This window comes from Aethina tumida, chromosome 4 (genome assembly GCF_024364675.1).
Source record: "Aethina tumida isolate Nest 87 chromosome 4, icAetTumi1.1, whole genome shotgun sequence".
In the NCBI taxonomy this organism is placed as follows: Eukaryota; Metazoa; Arthropoda; class Insecta; order Coleoptera; family Nitidulidae; genus Aethina; species Aethina tumida.
Window position 1 is genome coordinate 9,194,524 of NC_065438.1, and position 20,138 is coordinate 9,214,661.

General features: G+C 31.3%; 3 protein-coding genes across 6 annotated transcripts; all 3 read left to right on the top strand.

Annotated features, from left to right (window-relative positions):
* The first annotated feature begins 1,670 nt into the window (after positions 1-1,670).
* On the top strand, positions 1,671-4,628 carry LOC126265434 (uncharacterized). Of its 3 annotated transcripts, XM_049966999.1 has the most exons (4): positions 2,638-2,935; positions 3,020-4,057; positions 4,388-4,504; positions 4,563-4,628. In XM_049966999.1, exons 2-4 carry the CDS (start codon positions 3,026-3,028, stop codon positions 4,566-4,568), a joined length of 1,155 nt encoding a protein of 384 aa, XP_049822956.1. In that variant the 5' UTR covers positions 2,638-2,935; positions 3,020-3,025; the 3' UTR covers positions 4,569-4,628. The 3 variants fall into 3 exon arrangements, with proteins under 3 accessions (XP_049822955.1, XP_049822956.1, XP_049822954.1); XM_049966998.1 differs by lacking the exon at positions 2,638-2,935 and adding an exon at positions 1,671-1,733 and having other exon boundaries at positions 4,388-4,582; XM_049966997.1 differs by having other exon boundaries at positions 4,388-4,582.
* Positions 4,546-6,998, top strand: LOC109601365 (uncharacterized). 2 transcript variants are annotated; one of them, XM_020017604.2, is made up of 8 exons: positions 4,546-4,782; positions 4,843-4,946; positions 5,029-5,100; positions 5,157-5,534; positions 5,685-6,128; positions 6,184-6,416; positions 6,468-6,685; positions 6,738-6,998. In XM_020017604.2, exons 1-8 carry the CDS (start codon positions 4,692-4,694, stop codon positions 6,947-6,949), a joined length of 1,752 nt encoding a protein of 583 aa, XP_019873163.2. In that variant the 5' UTR covers positions 4,546-4,691; the 3' UTR covers positions 6,950-6,998. The 2 variants fall into 2 exon arrangements, with proteins under 2 accessions (XP_019873163.2, XP_049822948.1); XM_049966991.1 differs by having other exon boundaries at positions 5,157-6,128.
* Positions 6,999-7,190: 192 nt separating this feature from the next.
* Positions 7,191-8,637, top strand: LOC126265435 (uncharacterized). Its single transcript, XM_049967002.1, has 3 exons — positions 7,191-7,675; positions 7,728-7,975; positions 8,031-8,637. Exons 1-3 carry the CDS (start codon positions 7,326-7,328, stop codon positions 8,264-8,266), a joined length of 834 nt encoding a protein of 277 aa, XP_049822959.1. The 5' UTR covers positions 7,191-7,325; the 3' UTR covers positions 8,267-8,637.
* The last annotated feature ends 11,501 nt before the right edge of the window (positions 8,638-20,138 follow it).

Here is a 20,138-nt window from a genome sequence, read left to right on the forward strand (position 1 = left end):
ACACATTATTGACAACACAGTATGGACAAAATTTCATGACATTCAATTAACTAACTAACTCAGACTAACTAACTAGTTCAGATGTTACAGTCGTTTTCGTAATCCCATTTTTGTAATTTTCAAAACAATGTATATTAAAGGAATTTGGTGTGTTGATTAAACACTGTTTTTTGATGAGAAAAAATTCTGTTGAGGCTAAACATTAGCTTGATAATCAACTATTATTGACTATGCTGAATTTAAACGGCGGTCGTACAGCACCAAAGTCGACTGACAAAGTTATGGTATCCATATTTTGAGACGTGTATGGATCTTTATCTTGAGAATAACAAGCTACCAATAATGAGTATTACATGAAATTCTTGGATACATTGAGTGCAAGAAACACCGGCCCTATATATAAAAACAAAGGACTGTTCCACCAGGACAATTCTCCGTGTCACAGGGTTAAATTGGATGACTTACGATATGAAAATAATTATACTAACAAGTATATTAACAAAAGTTGAAATATTTAAAATCTCTTTAAATTTAATTTAATTTAATTTAAAATGTATGAATGAAACTTCATCTTGAGAAAGGTAAAACTATCAATAATACATGGCATTCCTGGGTCAATTGAGTGCAGAAATCAAAAAACACAGTCCTATACGTAAAAGAAAAAAGGGCTATTCCACCAGGAAATTGCTCCGTGTCACGAGTCAATAATGGTTAAATTGGATAAACTACGATTTGAATTGCTTTCCCATCCACTGTACTTTCCAGATTTGTTCCCCAGCTACTACTGGCTTTTTGCACATATGAAAAAAATATTCCAAGGAAACAAATTTGGCTCAAATGAAGAAATAACTGCCAAAATATAATTAGATTGAGGATTCTTGGAGGAGCATTGGAATAAATGTATCACTTTTGAGGAAGAGAATGTTGATAAATAAAATGAAATTTATAAAATAAAATTAAAATAATTATACTAACAATTATATTAACAAAAGTTAAAATATTTAAATGATTAAAAGTGAATTTTAACAATTTCAGTTTTATTACAACAATTATCGCTATTATAACAAAATAATCCTCATTTAATGCCTTTTTACTAAAACTGGAATACTCAAATTTACACATATTAAACTTTTAAATATTTATTTTTGTCAGTATAAACTCACCATCGTGGATAAAATTTGTAAAATCTCTTAATTATAATTAAATATAAATTGCGTCACATTTGCGTGAGTTTAATTAAAACGCCCCTCTAAAATTAGTTATGTTTACACCCAGAAAATTTACATTTTAGTTTATTTGTTTTGCGTATTAAACTATAATTGTTGGTAAGTATAATAAGACCCCAGTCATAATAAATATAAAGAGACAGTAAACAAAATAAAGGCTTAAGTGAAATCGTACCTGCACCCCTAATTTTATAACCTCCATCAATCAATCAATAAACATTCGCAATACCTTATAGTTCCTATAATGGAAAGTAGATAATAACTATATAAAATCAGATGAATATTAACGCCAAAAACGTTTCACCGAAGGATTAAAACCATATAAATGGGGTGGTAGGTTTGTTGCACGGTCATTTGGCTCCGCCGTTACACCCTGACTCGCCCCAACTGAAATTTTATCGACGAAATAGTGAACAACACAATACCGCGTGTGGCAGTGTTCCAGTCGCTTTTGCCGGTGTGAGGTTACTGTGTTACGATACATTTTAATTATTGTTTTTTAAGCAGGTAAGCTTGTTGTAACATTGTTTTTAAATGTTTATTTAATTGATATTATTACCTGTCTCTTTACATTCATTATTAATTGCTGTAATAGGTTCTTGGACATGATGAGAAGATTAAATTACATTTTAATGTAACTTTACCTTGACAAAAATATTATTAAAATTGATAAAAATTAATGTAATTTAGTACAATTCATTAAACACACCATTGTATAATTAAAAAATAAATTTATTTTTAGATTTAAAAATTCATGAGCATACTTAATTTATTGACCTAGTCAACTGCTTAATTATAAATAATAATTTATAACATACAAAGTGATAAAAACGATAGCATTATTATATTTATACGTAATAATTTGAGAAATGACAAAAACAAATGATTTTTAGCGACCAACTCCAATATTTTCTTTCTGATTCATATTTTTATCATTATATTCTTAAATTGAGTCATAAATAATCTATATGATTGTGAGTGTGAAAAACCTTTCACAGTCAATTTGTTTTTAAATTTGTATTTTTTAAATGCAATTTTTCCTACTTAATATAATATTTGATTATTATTATACATTTATTAAATGCTAATCGTTAAAAATACTAATTCAGATTAAACTGATCACAATTAAGGCAGATAAAATTCTAGAAAAAAAATTATCCACAGTAAATATTTTGAGATTAACCTGCCAAATGTAATACCAATGTAATAAATCAAAATATTTCTTTTATGCATTGTTAAAACAGTAAATTCAGAAGAAATCGTTGAAATTTCTGAAGTCGTGGGAGTACATAGCTCATTGATGAATAAGTAAATACAAAAAGTAACCGGCTGTCAATGCGATAACTTCCATAAACAGCATTATCTCCCTGATAAATGTGTTAATGACTCCACGGCAACAAAAATACGGACACAAAACCTCGTAATCAAATTAGTAAAGATCCGTGTATGAAACAGTATCTCCAGTTTGTAAGACTATACATGTTCGGTCGGTTGAAGGATTATAGACAAGGGGAAACCATAAGACGGTGCGTGCCAAGAATCCTCAATCTAATTCTTTAAACGGATCGTGCGCAATGCCCACAACCACTCCAGTTGCCTTATGTGGTCGAAATCGCGAAAGTCAACCGGTCTTTTTTGTAATTTAGTGAAAGTGTTGCTTTGGGACCTTTATTTTCATTACTGATTTGTTGGTCGTGGAAGGCATCAAGGTAACATTAATCGGCGTTCAGTCATATAAAACAACATAAATTATTGAAAAGCAATAAATTATAATATCTTAAACATTGTTGCAGACGAAAATGAGGATCTACAAGTTGGACGGCACCTTCATAGAAACTAATGAAGATGGTTTCGGTTGGAATTTAAGCAACATCATCATAGACGAATCTGTCCCAAATTATGAAGAACGTAACCGGCACTATAGATGTCAAGAACAATTAAAAGTCAAACAATCTTTAACCAAAAATTTATCGCAGTCCATGGAGTCTTCAATGACCGACTACGATATAAACAAGGATTATACAATGCCAAAACTGCCATCAATTAGTAAAAGGGAAAGCTTCTCAGACTCTTCGTCGGACCCAGATGAGGATTACGAAGAAAAGAAGCCGATAATCATCGAGCACAACTTACCAAAAGTCCACTCATACGTGAAAAACACAGAAATCGGCATACAAGGCAGCGGAATCGAAAACAACTTCATCAAACTCGAAAACGTCAACTCGAAAATCCCAAGTAAAGAAGACCTGATCGATCTGATCAATCCGTGCAACACCGAAAGCAAGATGCTGCTGGCCGTCATGTCCTTCGCCAAGTTTAAGGCGTTGAAAAACGAGGAGTCCTTCAAAAGCAGGCCCATTTGTCAGACCAGAGATTTCAGACTGTTTCTCAACGATCAGCCGTCGGACAATTTCGAAAACGAACTTCACAAGGAAATCGAAAACTATCACGCCACGAAAGAGGACAACATGATGTCATTGATGATGGAGCTGGTTCTGAACGACATGAATTGCAGAATCAGCGATATTGCGGAAAGTAACAGCAACACAAGTGATTTGGGGAATAGTATACCAAGTAACTCATCGATGAACAGCTGTTCAAGTGATGATAACAGCCTTGCCGAGGCGTGTTTCGTCAAGAGGTCTTCAGGCAGTTCCAGTAAAGGTGTTAGTTCGCATTATTTAAATAAGTCTAAGTTTTTAATTCGGCCTAATAGGGAGGAAGTACTGAGTAGTCTTGGATTGAGTGACGAGGATAAAAGTATACAGAGTATATGCGAAGAGACGAAGGATATGCATTATACACTTCAAGAAGTGAAGAACTCCTTTAAGGTTAGTCAAGATTAAATATAAGTAATAATCTTAGTCTGAGTCACAGAATTAGTATTTCCCTTTATTATTGGCAAACTGATCATATCTAATATAATATCTAACTAATCTTTGTCGCAAATAATAAAGATTTCAGTTATCTTCTTATTTCAATATTATTCAGACGAAACGTCAATTTCAATGTATATTTATGCAACGCTAGACGTTAATTTATCTCGAGATATTTTTAAAACAAACATATTTGTATGTATATGTATATTATTTCCTGATTGTAAAACTATTTTTACAACACACAATGCCAATTTGTTTACTAAAAATATAAATTGATTTAAGGTTGATACTGATAAAGTAAAACAAGTGCTTGATGAAGCAATAAACTTCGAAAAAAATCTGAAAGAGACAATTTACCTGGATAATCTACTGCACCTTTTAGACGGACAAATCGATAAGGTGAAACTGAAGTCATCCCCGTTTAAAATTCTAATCGACCCCCAACATGAATCTGCAGAATTGAATTTAATCGTCTAATGGATTGGTATAAAAAACAGCAGAGACAATTGTACATAGTTTTGTCAATAATGGTTGCCAAGAGCGACGCACTCCGTCATATTGACATAAGATTCGTCATTTGTAAGAAATGGCAAAGAAAGGTCCTGCACAACTACAAGTTGAAATTCTTACTGATGAAGAATGGGAAAGATTTTTAGCTGAGAGAGAAGGATTATTAGGTGAGTAAAATCATGATGTACATCAAAACAGGTGAATAAAGTAAATATATCATGTTTCAGTTGTTGATGTGTATTCTGATTGGTGTGGACCATGTGCTGCAATGTCTGCTGTACTCAAAAAAATCAAACTGGAAGTTGGGGGTGATTTTTTACACTTAGCAATGGTCAGTACTAATACATAACACCTTTGCTTAATTGAAAATCATTTGCATTCAAAAAAATGTTCACGACGTGTTTCCAATTTAGGCAAGATCCGATGAAATACCTGCTCTTGAAAGATTCAGATCCAAAAGTGAACCAACATGGATGTTCATATCCGTAAGTATATTTATTTGATCACATATTAAAGTAAGTTAACAATTTTAATGTTTAAGAATGGAAAACTCGTAAATTTGATGTTTGGAGCCGACGCACCGGCCTTGCAAAGATTAGTGCTGGCCGAACTAAAAAAGGAAGAGTTATTCCGTCAAGGAATCGGCGATCGTCCAGGTATTGAACCACACGAACGTTTTGGTGAAGAAGTGGCGCGGTATGAAGAAGAGCAAAGCATTCTGAAGGCCATCGAAAACAGAGAAATCGCCAAAAAAGAAAAGGAAACACTTGACAGGAAAAAGAAAGAATGCCAAAATATTTTGGAAATGATGGACAATGTGGGGTTTGCGATGATTATGCCACACGCGAAGCTAAAGTACAACGACGTTCTCGGGGATGAGCTCGCTGAAGCTGGCCTTATGATTAAGGAACGAGAAAAGGTAAATAATGGTCAGCCATTCAATGTTGTATTTAAAGTTAGTTTCATTAAAGATTTTCTACGTGAAAACACTAGATATTTTATTTATTATAGTCGGAATATTGCACAAAATGTCGTTTTCCTAATAATCCATTTCCCATATTCCCCCCAGGTTCAAATGACCGACTTCCTCCTATCAGAAATTTCGTTCTTTTGCACCGAACCCCCCTTTCCCGAAGTCTCCTTGGCCGAAATGGAGGAAGACAAATGCATGGCACTTTTCCTTAAACCAAAACCCAACACGGAAATCTCTAAAATCGACAGAATTATCGCCCGGGTGGTTTTCGGTGAAATGGAGCGACCTCCTGGTAGTGCCGGTTCTCCGTCTCAGCAACTATACAAGAGTGCTGACTCAGGACACATGGATGAGATTCACGTGGAAGAAAAAATCGAAGAAGTCGATAAAGGGGAATTGGATGACAGTGAAGAGGAAGACGAGGAGAGCAAGGAAATAGAAGAGGAAGAAATTGTTGAAGTGATCATAGAACGTAGCGAAAATGATCTAATAGGAATTTGGATACCTCCAAATGAAAGAGTTAAAGCAACCTGTCTAAAGGTTATTCTTCAACATTTTTTGATACACGATACATAACGCTTCCATGTTCTCTTAGCTCTTTTTTACAAAATATGTATCTGACTGCTTAATCCCGATACCAGAACCAGAGCCAGACCATTTAGCAATAGTCTACGAGTTCTACAAAAAGGAAGCTGTGAAAAAGGTAATGGATCAACACGCAAAACACGTGATGAGATACGGATTTTTTACCTCAGAAGACTTTTATTCAACGAGATTAGTGGCAAAAAGTTTTAAGAAATTGAACGTTAAAGGTGTCAATAGGACATAGTAAGTGAATAAAAAATATACAACTGCAGTTCGTCAACATTGTATTTACAGCGAAGAAAAATTAATTTTGCAAGTATCAAAGAAGTTTAGCCAATGTATATTGGACTTTGCGCAAGTTGGTCCTATGTACATGTCCCCTAACGCGGAAGAAGGAAAGAAAGAGTGTCGAATAGTGTTTGGAGAGCAGTACGACGAACCAGATCTTCCTGATGAAGAAGAACATGCTGTTGTTACACATGCAAAAGAACCAGAACCTGTAGTTGAAGAAAGTAAGTAAATTAGATTTAGAAATAAGCTAAATTGAAAAATTGTTTTTAACAGCACATGATGTTGATGATGTCGATGTAGAGGATATACCAGAAGAAGTAGAGGGAGAAGAAGTACCACCTCCTCCTGCAACAGTACATGAGGCACCACCTGCACTAGAAGCAGTACCAGTGGAGGAAGCTCCAGCACCGGCTCCCGCACCTGCGCCAGTGGAAACGGCACCTGTAGAAGAAGCTCCTCCGGACGAAGATGAAGACGACGCATAATTATAAACTCATCATAATCTATTAATAAAACATTTAATTAACTTCTAAAGTTATTGCATTATTATTTCTTCCTTGACTACCATATTTCCAATTAAAATAAAAGAAAATTTTATAAAACGGAACTAAATTTTGTAGCAAAGACTTTCCATGGATGACATCAATGAACTGCTGTTTTTCCACAACACAAAATGGTCCGAAAAAACAATACAAGACATACTGAATGGTATTTCGTGGGGGCTTCTGTTTAAAAGAACAGCCGACCTTCCGTGTTCCATAAATGACGTAGTACTACAATTAGTTTATGGAAATATGCGCGCACCACCAGGAAGTGAAAATTCACCTTGCCAGAAACTTTTGATTAAACCTACGAGTGAAGATGAGGAACCAGTTATGGGCATATGGGCACCTCCAGATTCACTTACTAAAGGTTGTATCTTTGACGACTAATAATTTCATAAATTTTCATATTTTACTTTCAGCACTGGGTCTGAAAATTTTCTTTCCAAACATGACGGCGCCATTCAAACTTCCGGACGAAATTCCGGTACCTCCTCATCTTATCATGGGCTACGATGCTTACAAAGCCAGAGATGTTATGAAACTAATTAATAAATACCCTGGAGAAGTGTTAGCAGTAGGGTTTTTCACGTCTGACAAACCAGGAGAAGGACAATTGATTGCAAAGAATTTGAACGAATTTGAAGCCAGGCCAACTCCTCCAACATAGTCAGTACAAACTAATTACTTATTATAGTAACTATAATGTTTCCTTTTTCAGTGAAGAAAAAATGGTAATTCAAATATCGAAAACAAATCTGGACTGTCTGATTGAATTTTTGGAATTAAACCCTTCGTACAAAAGTGTCGACGCGGTAGAAGGAGAAATAGAAGCTAAATACTTCTTCCCTCTGGGCTACAACATACCCGTCAAAATTAAGGAGGAAATCAAGAAGAAGGTTAAAAGGAAGGGCAAAAAAGCTGCGGTCGTTACCGAACAAATTGAAGGTGTTCCTCCTACAACCGAAGGCAATTAGTTTTATTACTATTTTTGGTTAATTGAAATAAAAAGGTGAACTTGTAGGTGAAGTATCCGCTGAACAAGCTGACGATGAAAAGGTTCACGAAGAAGAAACCTTAATTGGTGATGAGGGCGAAATTGAGGATCACGAAAGTGGCGATGAGGACGATGAAGATAATATAGAAGGTGAGGAGGAAGATGAAGGCGAAGGAGGGGCACATGAAATAGAAGATGGGGAGGAGAATAACGAAGGAGAGGATAAAGCTACTTCACCTATGCCAGACAAATCAGAAAATTAATTTAATTAAATACATAAAATCAATAAGTTCAACGCTAGACTTTAACATAGTAGATGATGAGTACGTCATAGTTGCGTGTATTCTGGGCTGCCTATCTTTTGCAATCGTTCAAATATATAAAGTTTGTTTTTTAAATTATCTTATTTTTGCTTTTAAATAAGTTATTGGCATCTACGATTTCCACAAACTAAAAGTTTACTTTTTTTAAGCAGGTAGATTTGATTGTAATTTACTACCTTTTCGGACATTAAGTAGTTTAATTAATGTTTAAGCGGTAAAATATTTGCCACATTCCTCCAGAGATGAAAAATAAAAATTAATGGAATTTTGTTTACCACTGAATAAAAGAATAACACAAATAAAAGTATTTAATTGAACCGCTTGATTTATTTCGTTTAATTCCATATGAAAACATTTAAAACATAATACGTAAGCTAAGAAAAAACTTCTATAAAATTATATTAGGTGTGAAAATTCAACTCCTCAATTACCTCTCCTCAACATCGAGGGGAGGTTCAATGATTGCGAAAATTCTACGTTAACTAACAATTAAAAACTAGTCGACCTTGTACCAAACTAAGTCAAAAAGATGTAAGATAGCAAACATAATGCATTTGTCTACTAGTACTGATATAAATAATTTATCAAATATTGATCGTGCGATTAGTGCTCGAATTTTTAACTGCGTGAATTTAAACAATTAACGGACAGAGTCGAATGTTCGAGCAACTCGTTTTGCTGTTCGTCGTAAATTACTCATTGCGCCCCGGGTGATTATTTACTGATTCTGCACTGGACATTGTTATGCAATATTGATCAACTACTCAAAATTATCCAATTTGTTAAAGCAGAAAATTTTTAATATATTTAATTTTTTCGATTATTTTTGTTGATTTTAAATAATTTAGCAAATAAATCAAGAGAACCATATAAGGTTAGTGTGTGTCTTCTTTTAGAGGAGAAGAAGCCCCTTTATTGAAAAGCTATTATTAGACATATATAAAATTTCCACCGATTTCAGCAAACATTTGTTTTGCAATTAGTACATTCGTACCAAATCTGGTTGCAAATTAACTGGCACGAGATAAGTCGAATGCAAAGTATCTATAGCACCATTTAAATTGACCAAGAATCGATCCGAGTTATCTAAATCAATAGTAAACGACATTGACGGTAACAAATGGTAACGTTTTTTTACGGATTTAGTCGAGTAGGTCACGGTACTCTTATTTTCTTCATAATTATGGTTCTTATTGTTACAAAATTGCACAATTTCTTCCAGCTATTTTCTCATATTTACATGGATACCATGCAAATATAATTAATAACTTGACATTAACCAAATTCAGTGTGCCTATTCTCATTATTGTTATCGTACCAGTTACTCGTTTAATTTTCGTACCGCTTTCGAATATAGGCCAGTTTCCCAATCACAGAATAAATGTCTGCTTGTACGGCTTAGTTTACATTACAGATCCAGTTCTATTATTTGCTCTAGCCAATCAGTTCAAGGGAGTGTTACCATTTTGCAATTATTAATTGCGTGATTTATTGATTATAAATTTTTATTTAATTGGAGTACTAGGTGAGTACATAGAATTATCGTAAATTGATACAAGAGTGAGTCATGGTTGTTGGAACCTGGTCACGATGTCTTCTTTGCGAAAAATATGATTGTGCCATTGTTTGTGGCTTTGATAAGGCACTTAGGAAAAGTAATCACTACCAAGAAATGAGAATTATCAATTAACAAGCTATGACTTCTTTCAATATAGAAAAAATACTGGTATTAATATTAGGAGTACCGAAAACTCGACGTTTCTGCGCAATCGATTTTTGATTGACATTTATCAGCTCATTGTGTATCTCGAAGACATGCCAAAGTTATTTTAATGTTATCTAAGTAATTCAATATTAAACTTTTTGTAATTTGAGGTGAAATGTCCAGTCAAATACCAAAAGAGCATATCCGACATTGTATGCTTGATCTCTCCGACTTCTATCAATCAGGAAGACCAAGACATTAGACCACGATATGTTATGGGCACAAGTCGAAGTAACTCCATATCAAACAGTCGAAGAACTCCCACCCTTAAACAACCTTGTCGATCTAGCAACATTTACAGCAGATTGGAAAAATAAGCAAGGCAGATGTTTTGGTCTCCTATAATCTGTCTGAAGAGAACAAAGCCAACTGATCCATCACAGGCAACGCATTGTTTCAAGGGCGCCATACAGAACCGTTTTATGATCGTTTAATTACTAAAGACGAAAAATAGGTCCTATATAACAAAAGGCAGTGGCTTTCTTCAAATGAATCACCACGAAGTACTGCGAAGCCGGGTTTACATTCCGAAAAGGTACTTTTGTATGTTTGGTAGAGTATTCGGATTAATGTAGAACTTTATTATGAACAATTGTCAACAGAAAAGGCCATATTCTGCAACGGGACAATAGAAGACCACAATGTGGAAGACAAAAACTGAAAAAAAATGAATAAATTGGGCTAGGAGGTACTGCCTCATCCCCGATACTCACCTGAAATTTTACCCTCGGATTTACATTTATTCTGATTCCTCCAACATTTTCTTAATGGCAAAAAATTTGAAAATTTGGATGATGTATGAGATATTTTACTCAACACTCAATTGATTTTTATTGGTCCAAGGCTGAAAATTTGCACACTAGATGGCAAAATGTTGTTATTAACGAGGATTTCTAAAGAATCTAAAGAAACTAAAGGATCTAAAGAATCTAAGGAATGTAAGGAATCTAAAGAAAGAATCTAAAGAAAGAATCTAAAGAATCTAAAGAATCTAACGAATCTAAAGAATCTAAAGAATCTAAAGAATCTAAAGAATCTAAAGAATCTAAAGAATCTAAAGAATCTAAAGAATCTAAAGAATCTAAAGAATCTAAAGAATCTAAAGAATCTAAAGAATCTAAAGAATCTAAAGAATCTAAAGAATCTAAAGAATCTAAAGAATCTAAAGAATCTAAAGAATCTAAAGAATCTAAAGAATCTAAAGAATCTAAAGAATCTAAAGAATCTAAAGAATCTAAAGAATCTAAAGAATCTAAAGAATCTAAAGAATCTAAAGAATCTAAAGAATCTAAAGAATCTAAAGAATCTAAAGAATCTAAAGAATCTAAAGAATCTAAAGAATCTAAAGAATCTAAAGAATCTAAAGAATCTAAAGAATCTAAAGAATCTAAAGAATCTAAAGAATCTAAAGAATCTAAAGAATCTAAAGAATCTAAAGAATCTAAAGAATCTAAAGAATCTAAAGAATCTAAAGAATCTAAAGAATCTAAAGAATCTAAAGAATCTAAAGAATCTAAAGAATCTAAAGAATCTAAAGAATCTAAAGAATCTAAAGAATCTAAAGAATCTAAAGAATCTAAAGAATCTAAAGAATCTAAAGAATCTAAAGAATCTAAAGAATCTAAAGAATCTAAAGAATCTAAAGAATCTAAAGAATCTAAAGAATCTAAAGAATCTAAAGAATCTAAAGAATCTAAAGAATCTAAAGAATCTAAAGAATCTAAAGAATCTAAAGAATCTAAAGAATCTAAAGAATCTAAAGAATCTAAAGAATCTAAAGAATCTAAAGAATCTAAAGAATCTAAAGAATCTAAAGAATCTAAAGAATCTAAAGAATCTAAAGAATCTAAAGAATCTAAAGAATCTAAAGAATCTAAAGAATCTAAAGAATCTAAAGAATCTAAAGAATCTAAAGAATCTAAAGAATCTAAAGAATCTAAAGAATCTAAAGAATCTAAAGAATCTAAAGAATCTAAAGAATCTAAAGAATCTAAAGAATCTAAAGAATCTAAAGAATCTAAAGAATCTAAAGAATCTAAAGAATCTAAAGAATCTAAAGAATCTAAAGAATCTAAAGAATCTAAAGAATCTAAAGAATCTAAAGAATCTAAAGAATCTAAAGAATCTAAAGAATCTAAAGAATCTAAAGAATCTAAAGAATCTAAAGAATCTAAAGAATCTAAAGAATCTAAAGAATCTAAAGAATCTAAAGAATCTAAAGAATCTAAAGAATCTAAAGAATCTAAAGAATCTAAAGAATCTAAAGAATCTAAAGAATCTAAAGAATCTAAAGAATCTAAAGAATCTAAAGAATCTAAGGAATCTAAGGAATCTAAAGAATCTAAAGAATCTAAAGAATCTAAAGAATCTAAAGAATCTAAGGAATCTAAAGAATCTAAAGAATCTAAAGAATCTAAAGAATCTAAAGAATCTAAGGAATCTAAGGAATCTAAAGAATCTAAAGAATCTAAAGAATCTAAAGAATCTAAAGAATCTAAGGAATCTAAAGAATCTAAAGAATCTAAAGAATCTAAAGAATCTAAAGAATCTAAGGAATCTAAAGAATCTAAAGAATCTAAAGAATCTAAAGAATCTAAAGAATCTAAGGAATCTAAAGAATCTAAAGAATCTAAAGAATCTAAGAAATCTAAAGAATCTAAAGAATCTAAAGAATCTAAAGAATCTAAAGAATCTAAAGAATCTAAAGAATCTAAAGAATCTAAAGAATCTAAAGAATCTAAGGAATCTAAAGAATCTAAAGAATCTAAAGAATCTAAAGAATCTAAGGAATCTAAAGAATCTAAAGAATCTAAAGAATCTAAAGAATCTAAAGAATCTAAGGAATCTAAAGAATCTAAAGAATCTAAAGAATCTAAAGAATCTAAAGAATCTAAAGAATCTAAGGAATCTAAAGAATCTAAAGAATCTAAAGAATCTAAAGAATCTAAAGAATCTAAGAAATCTAAAGAATCTAAAGAATCTAAAGAATCTAAAGAATCTAAAGAATCTAAGGAATCTAAAGAATCTAAAGAATCTAAAGAATCTAAAGAATCTAAGAAATCTAAAGAATCTAAAGAATCTAAAGAATCTAAAGAATCTAAAGAATCTAAAGAATCTAAAGAATCTAAAGAATCTAAAGAATCTAAAGAATCTAAAGAATCTAAAGAATCTAAGGAATCTAAAGAATCTAAAGAATCTAAAGAATCTAAAGAATCTAAGGAATCTAAAGAATCTAAAGAATCTAAAGAATCTAAAGAATCTAAAGAATCTAAGGAATCTAAAGAATCTAAAGAATCTAAAGAATCTAAAGAATCTAATGAATCTAAGGAATCTAAAGAATCTAAAGAATCTAAAGAATCTAAAGAATCTAAAGAATCTAAGAAATCTAAAGAATCTAAAGAATCTAAAGAATCTAAAGAATCTAAAGAATCTAAAGAATCTAAAGAATCTAAAGAATCTAAAGAATCTAAGGAATCTAAAGAATCTAAAGAATCTAAAGAATCTAAAGAATCTAAGGAATCTAAAGAATCTAAAGAATCTAAAGAATCTAAAGAATCTAAAGAATCTAAGGAATCTAAAGAATCTAAAGAATCTAAAGAATCTAAAGAATCTAAAGAATCTAAGGAATCTAAAGAATCTAAAGAATCTAAAGAATCTAAAGAATCTAAAGAATCTAAAGAATCTAAAGAATCTAAAGAATCTAAGGAATCTAAAGAATCTAAAGAATCTAAAGAATCTAAAGAATCTAAAGAATCTAAGGAATCTAAGGAATCTAAAGAATCTAAAGAATCTAAAGAATCTAAAGAATCTAAAGAATCTAAGGAATCTAAAGAATCTAAAGAATCTAAAGAATCTAAAGAATCTAAAGAATCTAAGGAATCTAAAGAATCTAAAGAATCTAAAGAATCTAAAGAATCTAAAGAATCTAAGGAATCTAAAGAATCTAAAGAATCTAAAGAATCTAAAGAATCTAAGAAATCTAAAGAATCTAAAGAATCTAAAGAATCTAAAGAACCTTTTTCATATTTTTCAAAAAAATTTATTTATATTAACAACAAACATTAATTAATGATATATTAGCCATTTTGTTGAATGACCTTTTGCCATCTTTTGGTAAGTTGAAAAATTCCACGATCGAAGAAGCCTTGATTTTTAAAAGCGACAAACTGGTCTTTTTTAACAGCCTGACCGGAATCTAAAGTTTTACTATTCAAATGGTTTTGAAGAGGCGACACAAATGGCAATAGGATGCTATTAAATCAGGGCTAAAGGGTGGATGTAGCATCAGCTCCTAATTGAGCTCTATTAATTATTGACGGGTTATTAAAGAGGTGTGGGGTTCAGCGTTGTCATGATGGAGCATCTTGCTTTTACGATTGGCTAGTTCAGGGCGTTTTTCCGTGATATCTTCGTTCTATTTCGATAATTGATGTCAGTAGACACTCAAATCAATAGTTTGATATCTTGGAAGTAGCTCAAAGTAGACTACCCTTACAATCCCACCACACAGAAAGCATATTCTTCTTTTAGTGAATATTGGCTTTGGATATCGATTGTGGGAGCTCATTTTGCTTGGTCCATGATCGACGATGACTACATCAATCAATTTTTCATCACCTGTTATGATTCTTTTTAGAAATGGGTCGTTTTGGTTACGAGTTTACAGGTGGGTATCTCCATTTCCGAAGAGAACTCCCTATAATGACTAGACTAGTCCAGTCATCTTAGCCAAAATTAGGTGAATATGTTGGAAATTAAGATACCCAGCTATAAACTCGTATAAACTTATATTTTGACATCTCAAAATCACATATGATAAGATGGTCGCAACTTAAAAAGTCATCCTATCATGTGTGAATTTTGAGACAAATTTTGGGATGTCAAAATATATAGCTGGGTATGTCGATTTCCAAGATATTCACCTAAATTTGACTATTTCAGAAAATTTCTTTTGAGCTTGCACCGCATTTTTACCCTTTTGAATTTAATTTTTAACCAACTTGTTTTTTATTAATGGCGCTCAATTTTTGACTGAGGATCGTCTAAAGTCTAACCTTTAAAATTGTGTATAATAATGTAACACACGCGATCTCTACTACATGAAATATGCAGTTCACGTCATCTATGAGAAAAAACCATATTAATTATCGAACATAATTATATTAATTATTATTAATATTATTGATTAAAATTAAAAACTTATTAAAAAAGTATTCGATTAAATTTAATGTAAAAAAGCTATCGCTTAAAGTCCTTTAATTTAAGTAATTTATTATTATTATATTAAACTAATCTGCGAAAAAAATGTAAAAAATACTTGGAAGGGAGATGAAGGTTTAAAGGTTGTTGATTTGAATAAATTTTCCAACCAAAACTATTTACAACTTCCTAGTTACAGATACATAAATGTAAGCAATCAAATTATAACGGAATTTCTTCTAATTAGACATAATAATAGTAATTTATTCATAATTGTTCCATTACAAATTCCTATTTTGTTTTTTGAATAAATTATAGAGCCATTGAATTTTGCCCTATCATAAATGAATCGATGCGGCAATAAGTGCAAATCCTAGATTGTTATTTAAGTCCAGCTACGTCAGTAAATTGATAGCCTTGGGCTAAATCAATGAATGATCAAAGTTCATCAATTGAGGTAACAGGACCATAGAATATTTAGGTATTCCCAAACTAAATGGGCATTTATTGAACTTTGACCAATTCGGAATTGGTTCAAGTGTTTGTTTTAATTTCGATTGGGATCAAAAGAAATAACTGTCAGGCACATTTTTACAATTCGGAATTGGTGAGTAAATATGGCAATAAAAAGTAAAGTATGAATGGCGAACAACATATTTTTCAGTCGATATGTGTGAAAAACCAATTACTCCCATTATGTACATAAAGAGTAAAAAACACTTTGTTTTGATAATACGAGTAGAATAAATTTGCAATACATATCGTGACGACACATAAATTTATGTAAACCTTGCTCGCGTAAAAAGCAGGTTCGTCGTCAAACCAAACCGTAAACCAAAAATTTCGAATTGGAAAATTCGAGTTTTCGATTTAATAAACCTTGTTCTCAATCTTTGTTTATAACAAAAGTACAAAAATGACATTTCGAATTATTATTCATAAAGTGGTGTGACTCACGTGGCAGATTATCTGCAAGAGAACGTAGGTGATAATCTGAAAATCTGTTATTTCCGGATCATTATTAATTCTGCAAAGATGTTTACTCTGTAGCAGGTTTAATTGCTTCTCGTTTCTCTTTCCTTGGTTAAATATACATACCTATGCTCGAAAGTCATTAAATTAAAATGATATATCTTAATAAATTCAATTTAGAAGTTCTTTTTCTGCTTAGCACAGCTGCGAAATTAACTTGTTTAAAAATCTGAACCCTACACCAATTTTAAAGCTAATTCTCATGTTTGTTGCCCACTTTTCCACCTTTCCCTTAACAATACACATCCCAAAACACACATTATCAAATTCGGCACACAATACTCAATCATATTATTTGAACAAACCAGAGATTGCCGTAGGTTAGGGCTTGTGAGTCATTGTCCCACTTTCTTCAATGCACCACTGTTGTAGGCGGTTTTGAATTACACGAACTTACCTGTGTTGTTATTTACTCTCAAAAAGCATCTGGAACGAATTTCTGGAGCTCACATTTCGGTGGTTGAAAGAGCGATCAAAACATGGAGCAACAAGCATCTGCGTTTCATTGAGAGGACAATAAACTACGAAAATTTGATCACCGTAATTTTTTTTCTTGTACAAATTGGATTAAACTTACTGGATAAAACATATGGTCACATAGAATGTGTGCAAATTGCTGAATCATATAAAACAATTTATAAAATGAATAATCACAAAAACTTGTTTGCTTATTATTGTAATTACGTTTAATAATTTAGCTACGACTATTTCTTTGTACTATTGTTTATTAGATGTTATTGGGATCTGGACAACATTTTCTTTGCAACAAACACTTTTTTAATTGGATTAATTGTATACAACAATATCTGCGGAACAGTTATAAACATAAACCGTTTTGAATTAGATCCATGTGCTTATTTAAACTTATAAACTTAAAAGGCATATTGAAACGGTACAGTTTAAAATAATATACCAGTGTTTATTACAAATTACGAAGCGGTTCAAAGACATTTTAAAATAAAGTATCAGGCAATTATTTTTATAACGAAACAACATTAATTTGTACACTAATTTTACGTCTCTGTTGTAACTAAAAAAATTTGGTAAACCAAACGAAATCGCAAAGAATTGTGTCCGTTTAGAAATTCAGCCTTGTTTCACGTAGTTGACAAAATTAATGAGCCACTGTGACATATTTTATTAGGATATTTTCTTGAATTTGTGCACGTACAAAGTCAGGTCTTTGTTTTCCGTTGAATGAAAACCAGGCGAACCCGATAAGATATGAAAATGAACCGACAATCGACGCAAATTAGTTACTTAGTTTGCATAAAAGATTCTGTTACGTCTTATGAATTTATGAGAATATAATATAACACATGGGAGACGACTTTGTTAGTTTTATAGCAATATATCGTAGTATCCATTGATGCGGATAAAAGTTCGTATGCAAATAATTTTCCAGCGAAGCCGAACGACTCTTAAGACGAAACAATAAACGTTCAGCGTGACGCAAAAGAAAATACGTTCGGCCGAAACATCAAAGATCACTAATTCCCCCAATTATCTAATCGTCACCTTCGCCATGAATCACGATTAATACTTTGAACCAGACCGGGGGAATCTTGAGCGTAAAAGGTAAAAGGAACGGACCGCCGCTGTTGCCGCGTCTTTTCCTGCCGAACGTGGACCAACAAAAATGGGAAAAGTGAGAGCGCACCAAATTCGGGTTAAACCCGAAAAATATTGCCGGCATTTGCATATTAACTGTGCCTTATCTCTGTTTTGTGGAGAAACTCAAATTTTGGCCTGCGGTGTTTGTGTTGCTTATCTTATATTTTCGTTCTTTTTCCCGGAAAATAAATGTTGTAACTGTACTTTAATTGAGACACTTAGATTTTAAATCGGATTTTGAATATATTAATTCAAATACCACCATGATCGGACACCATAAAAACATTTGAATAATTGGAGGGCGAAGCGTTGACAGAACTAATATAATTGCCGTTTTATTTTTATGGGGGTTCGTTAATAAATTGATATACAATACTTATACTAGGGAGTGAGCTTTTTTATTTGTTATGAAATTCGAATTTTTAATGTCATTCAACTTCAATCGAAAATTGATAAACAGACATTAAGTTATCTAAATACATTTGTAAATGAGGGGCTAAATATTCCTAGTTTTTTTAGCGAATCGTTAATCTGTCATTAATATAATGTTTATATGTTTTGTATCTTTCGTAGATTATAATATTAATGGGCTTTAAAATATTTTAAATATTCTAGAAAATTAAAAATATTTTTAAATTAGTAATAATCAATAAATTTTATCGAGTAATGCATAAATTCAATTAGCGAATACAATGTAACATCATTTAAAAACCACATTCCAACCAAACTTAATTTTTAAGACACAGAATATACGTGAATTCCTTGACCATTTTGATGAAATTTTATATAATAATAGTTGACTTTTCCAACTCAAAAGTTAATATTTAAATATAACTTAACAAAAAAATAAATATTGTATTTATGGTCAATTAAATATTACATTGGAGGAAAAGAAATCCAATCCAGAGTATACGTGAATTTTTTGACCATTGTAATAAAATTCTATGTAATAATATTTGGCTTTCACAACCCCCACAAGTTAATATTTAAATATAGTTTTACAAAAGTTTTTCATATAAATGTTGATAAAGATTGTATTTATCTTATTTTGATCTATTAAATATTAGGTTGGGAAAAAATTTTATTTTTTTGGTAGACATAAAATATGTGTGAATTTTTTGACCATTTTGATAAAATTTTATATTATAATATTTGGTTTTTCCAACCCCCACAAGTTAATATTTAAATATAGCTTTACAAATGTTTTTCAAAAAAATTTTGATAAAGATTATATTTAATTTATTTTGATCTATTAAATATTAGGTTGAGAAATATGAAATCTATTGTTTTTTCGGTAGAAACAGAATATACATGAATCCTTCGACCATTTTGATAAAATTTTATATAATAATATTTGTTTTTTCCAAACTCCACAAGTTAATATTTAAATATAGTTTTACAGAAGTTTTTCAAATCATCTTGATAAAGATAGTATTTATCTTATTTTGGTCTATTAAATATTAAGTTGAGGAAAAAGAAATCCATTTTGGTCTATTAAATATTAAGTAGAGGAAAAAGAAATCCATTACTTTTTTGGCAAGCACAAAATATAGGTGAATTCCTTGAGTATTTTGATAACAATTTATATAATAATATTTTTCTTTCCCAACCCCACAATTTAATATTTAATTATAGCTTTACAAAAATTGACTTTGGTCTATTAAATATTACATTGGAGTCCTTTATTTTTTCGGTAGGCACAGAATATACGTGGATTCCTTAACCACTTTAATAAAATTTTATATAATAATATTTGGCTTCTCCAACCCCCTCAAGTTAATGTTTAAATATACCTTTACAAATGTTTTTTCAAAAAAATGTAGATAAAAATTATATTTATTTTATTTTGATCTATTAAATGTTAGGTTGAGAAAAACAAAATCCATTATTTTTTTCAGTAGTCACAGAATATACAGAAGAGAATTTTATTTTGGTCTATTATAATTTCAGATTTTTGTTCGTTAACAAGGTAATATTTCGCACTAAAAATTTTTATTTTGCTGTTTTTATGGTCCTTTCATGTTTATAGTCCCGACACTATAACTGCTAATTACGTTACTATAACTGCTTCATTTCGTTTATTCCATTCAGGTATTTTTGATGTTAAAAACGCACCTCGCACAAACAGGTCCGTTGTCTAAAATGTCTATAAATTGACAGAAATAATCAAAGTCGTAGTATCACCCAAGAATTAGAGATCGA

Coding starts and splice junctions, on each gene's coding strand:
- LOC109601365 (XM_049966991.1), top strand. CDS start 4,692: ATGGCAAAGAAAGGTCCTGCACAACTACAAGTTGAAATTCTTACTGAT. Junction 4,947..5,028: donor ATTTTTTACACTTAGCAATG/GTCAGTACTAAT, acceptor TTTCCAATTTAG/GCAAGATCCGATGAAATACC. Junction 6,129..6,183: donor TTAAAGCAACCTGTCTAAAG/GTTATTCTTCAA, acceptor ATGTTCTCTTAG/CTCTTTTTTACAAAATATGT.
- LOC126265434 (XM_049966998.1), top strand. CDS start 3,026: ATGAGGATCTACAAGTTGGACGGCACCTTCATAGAAACTAATGAAGAT. Junction 4,058..4,387: donor AAGTGAAGAACTCCTTTAAG/GTTAGTCAAGAT, acceptor AATTGATTTAAG/GTTGATACTGATAAAGTAAA.
- LOC126265435 (XM_049967002.1), top strand. CDS start 7,326: ATGAGGAACCAGTTATGGGCATATGGGCACCTCCAGATTCACTTACTA. Junction 7,676..7,727: donor AGGCCAACTCCTCCAACATA/GTCAGTACAAAC, acceptor TTCCTTTTTCAG/TGAAGAAAAAATGGTAATTC. Junction 7,976..8,030: donor TGTTCCTCCTACAACCGAAG/GCAATTAGTTTT, acceptor GTGAACTTGTAG/GTGAAGTATCCGCTGAACAA.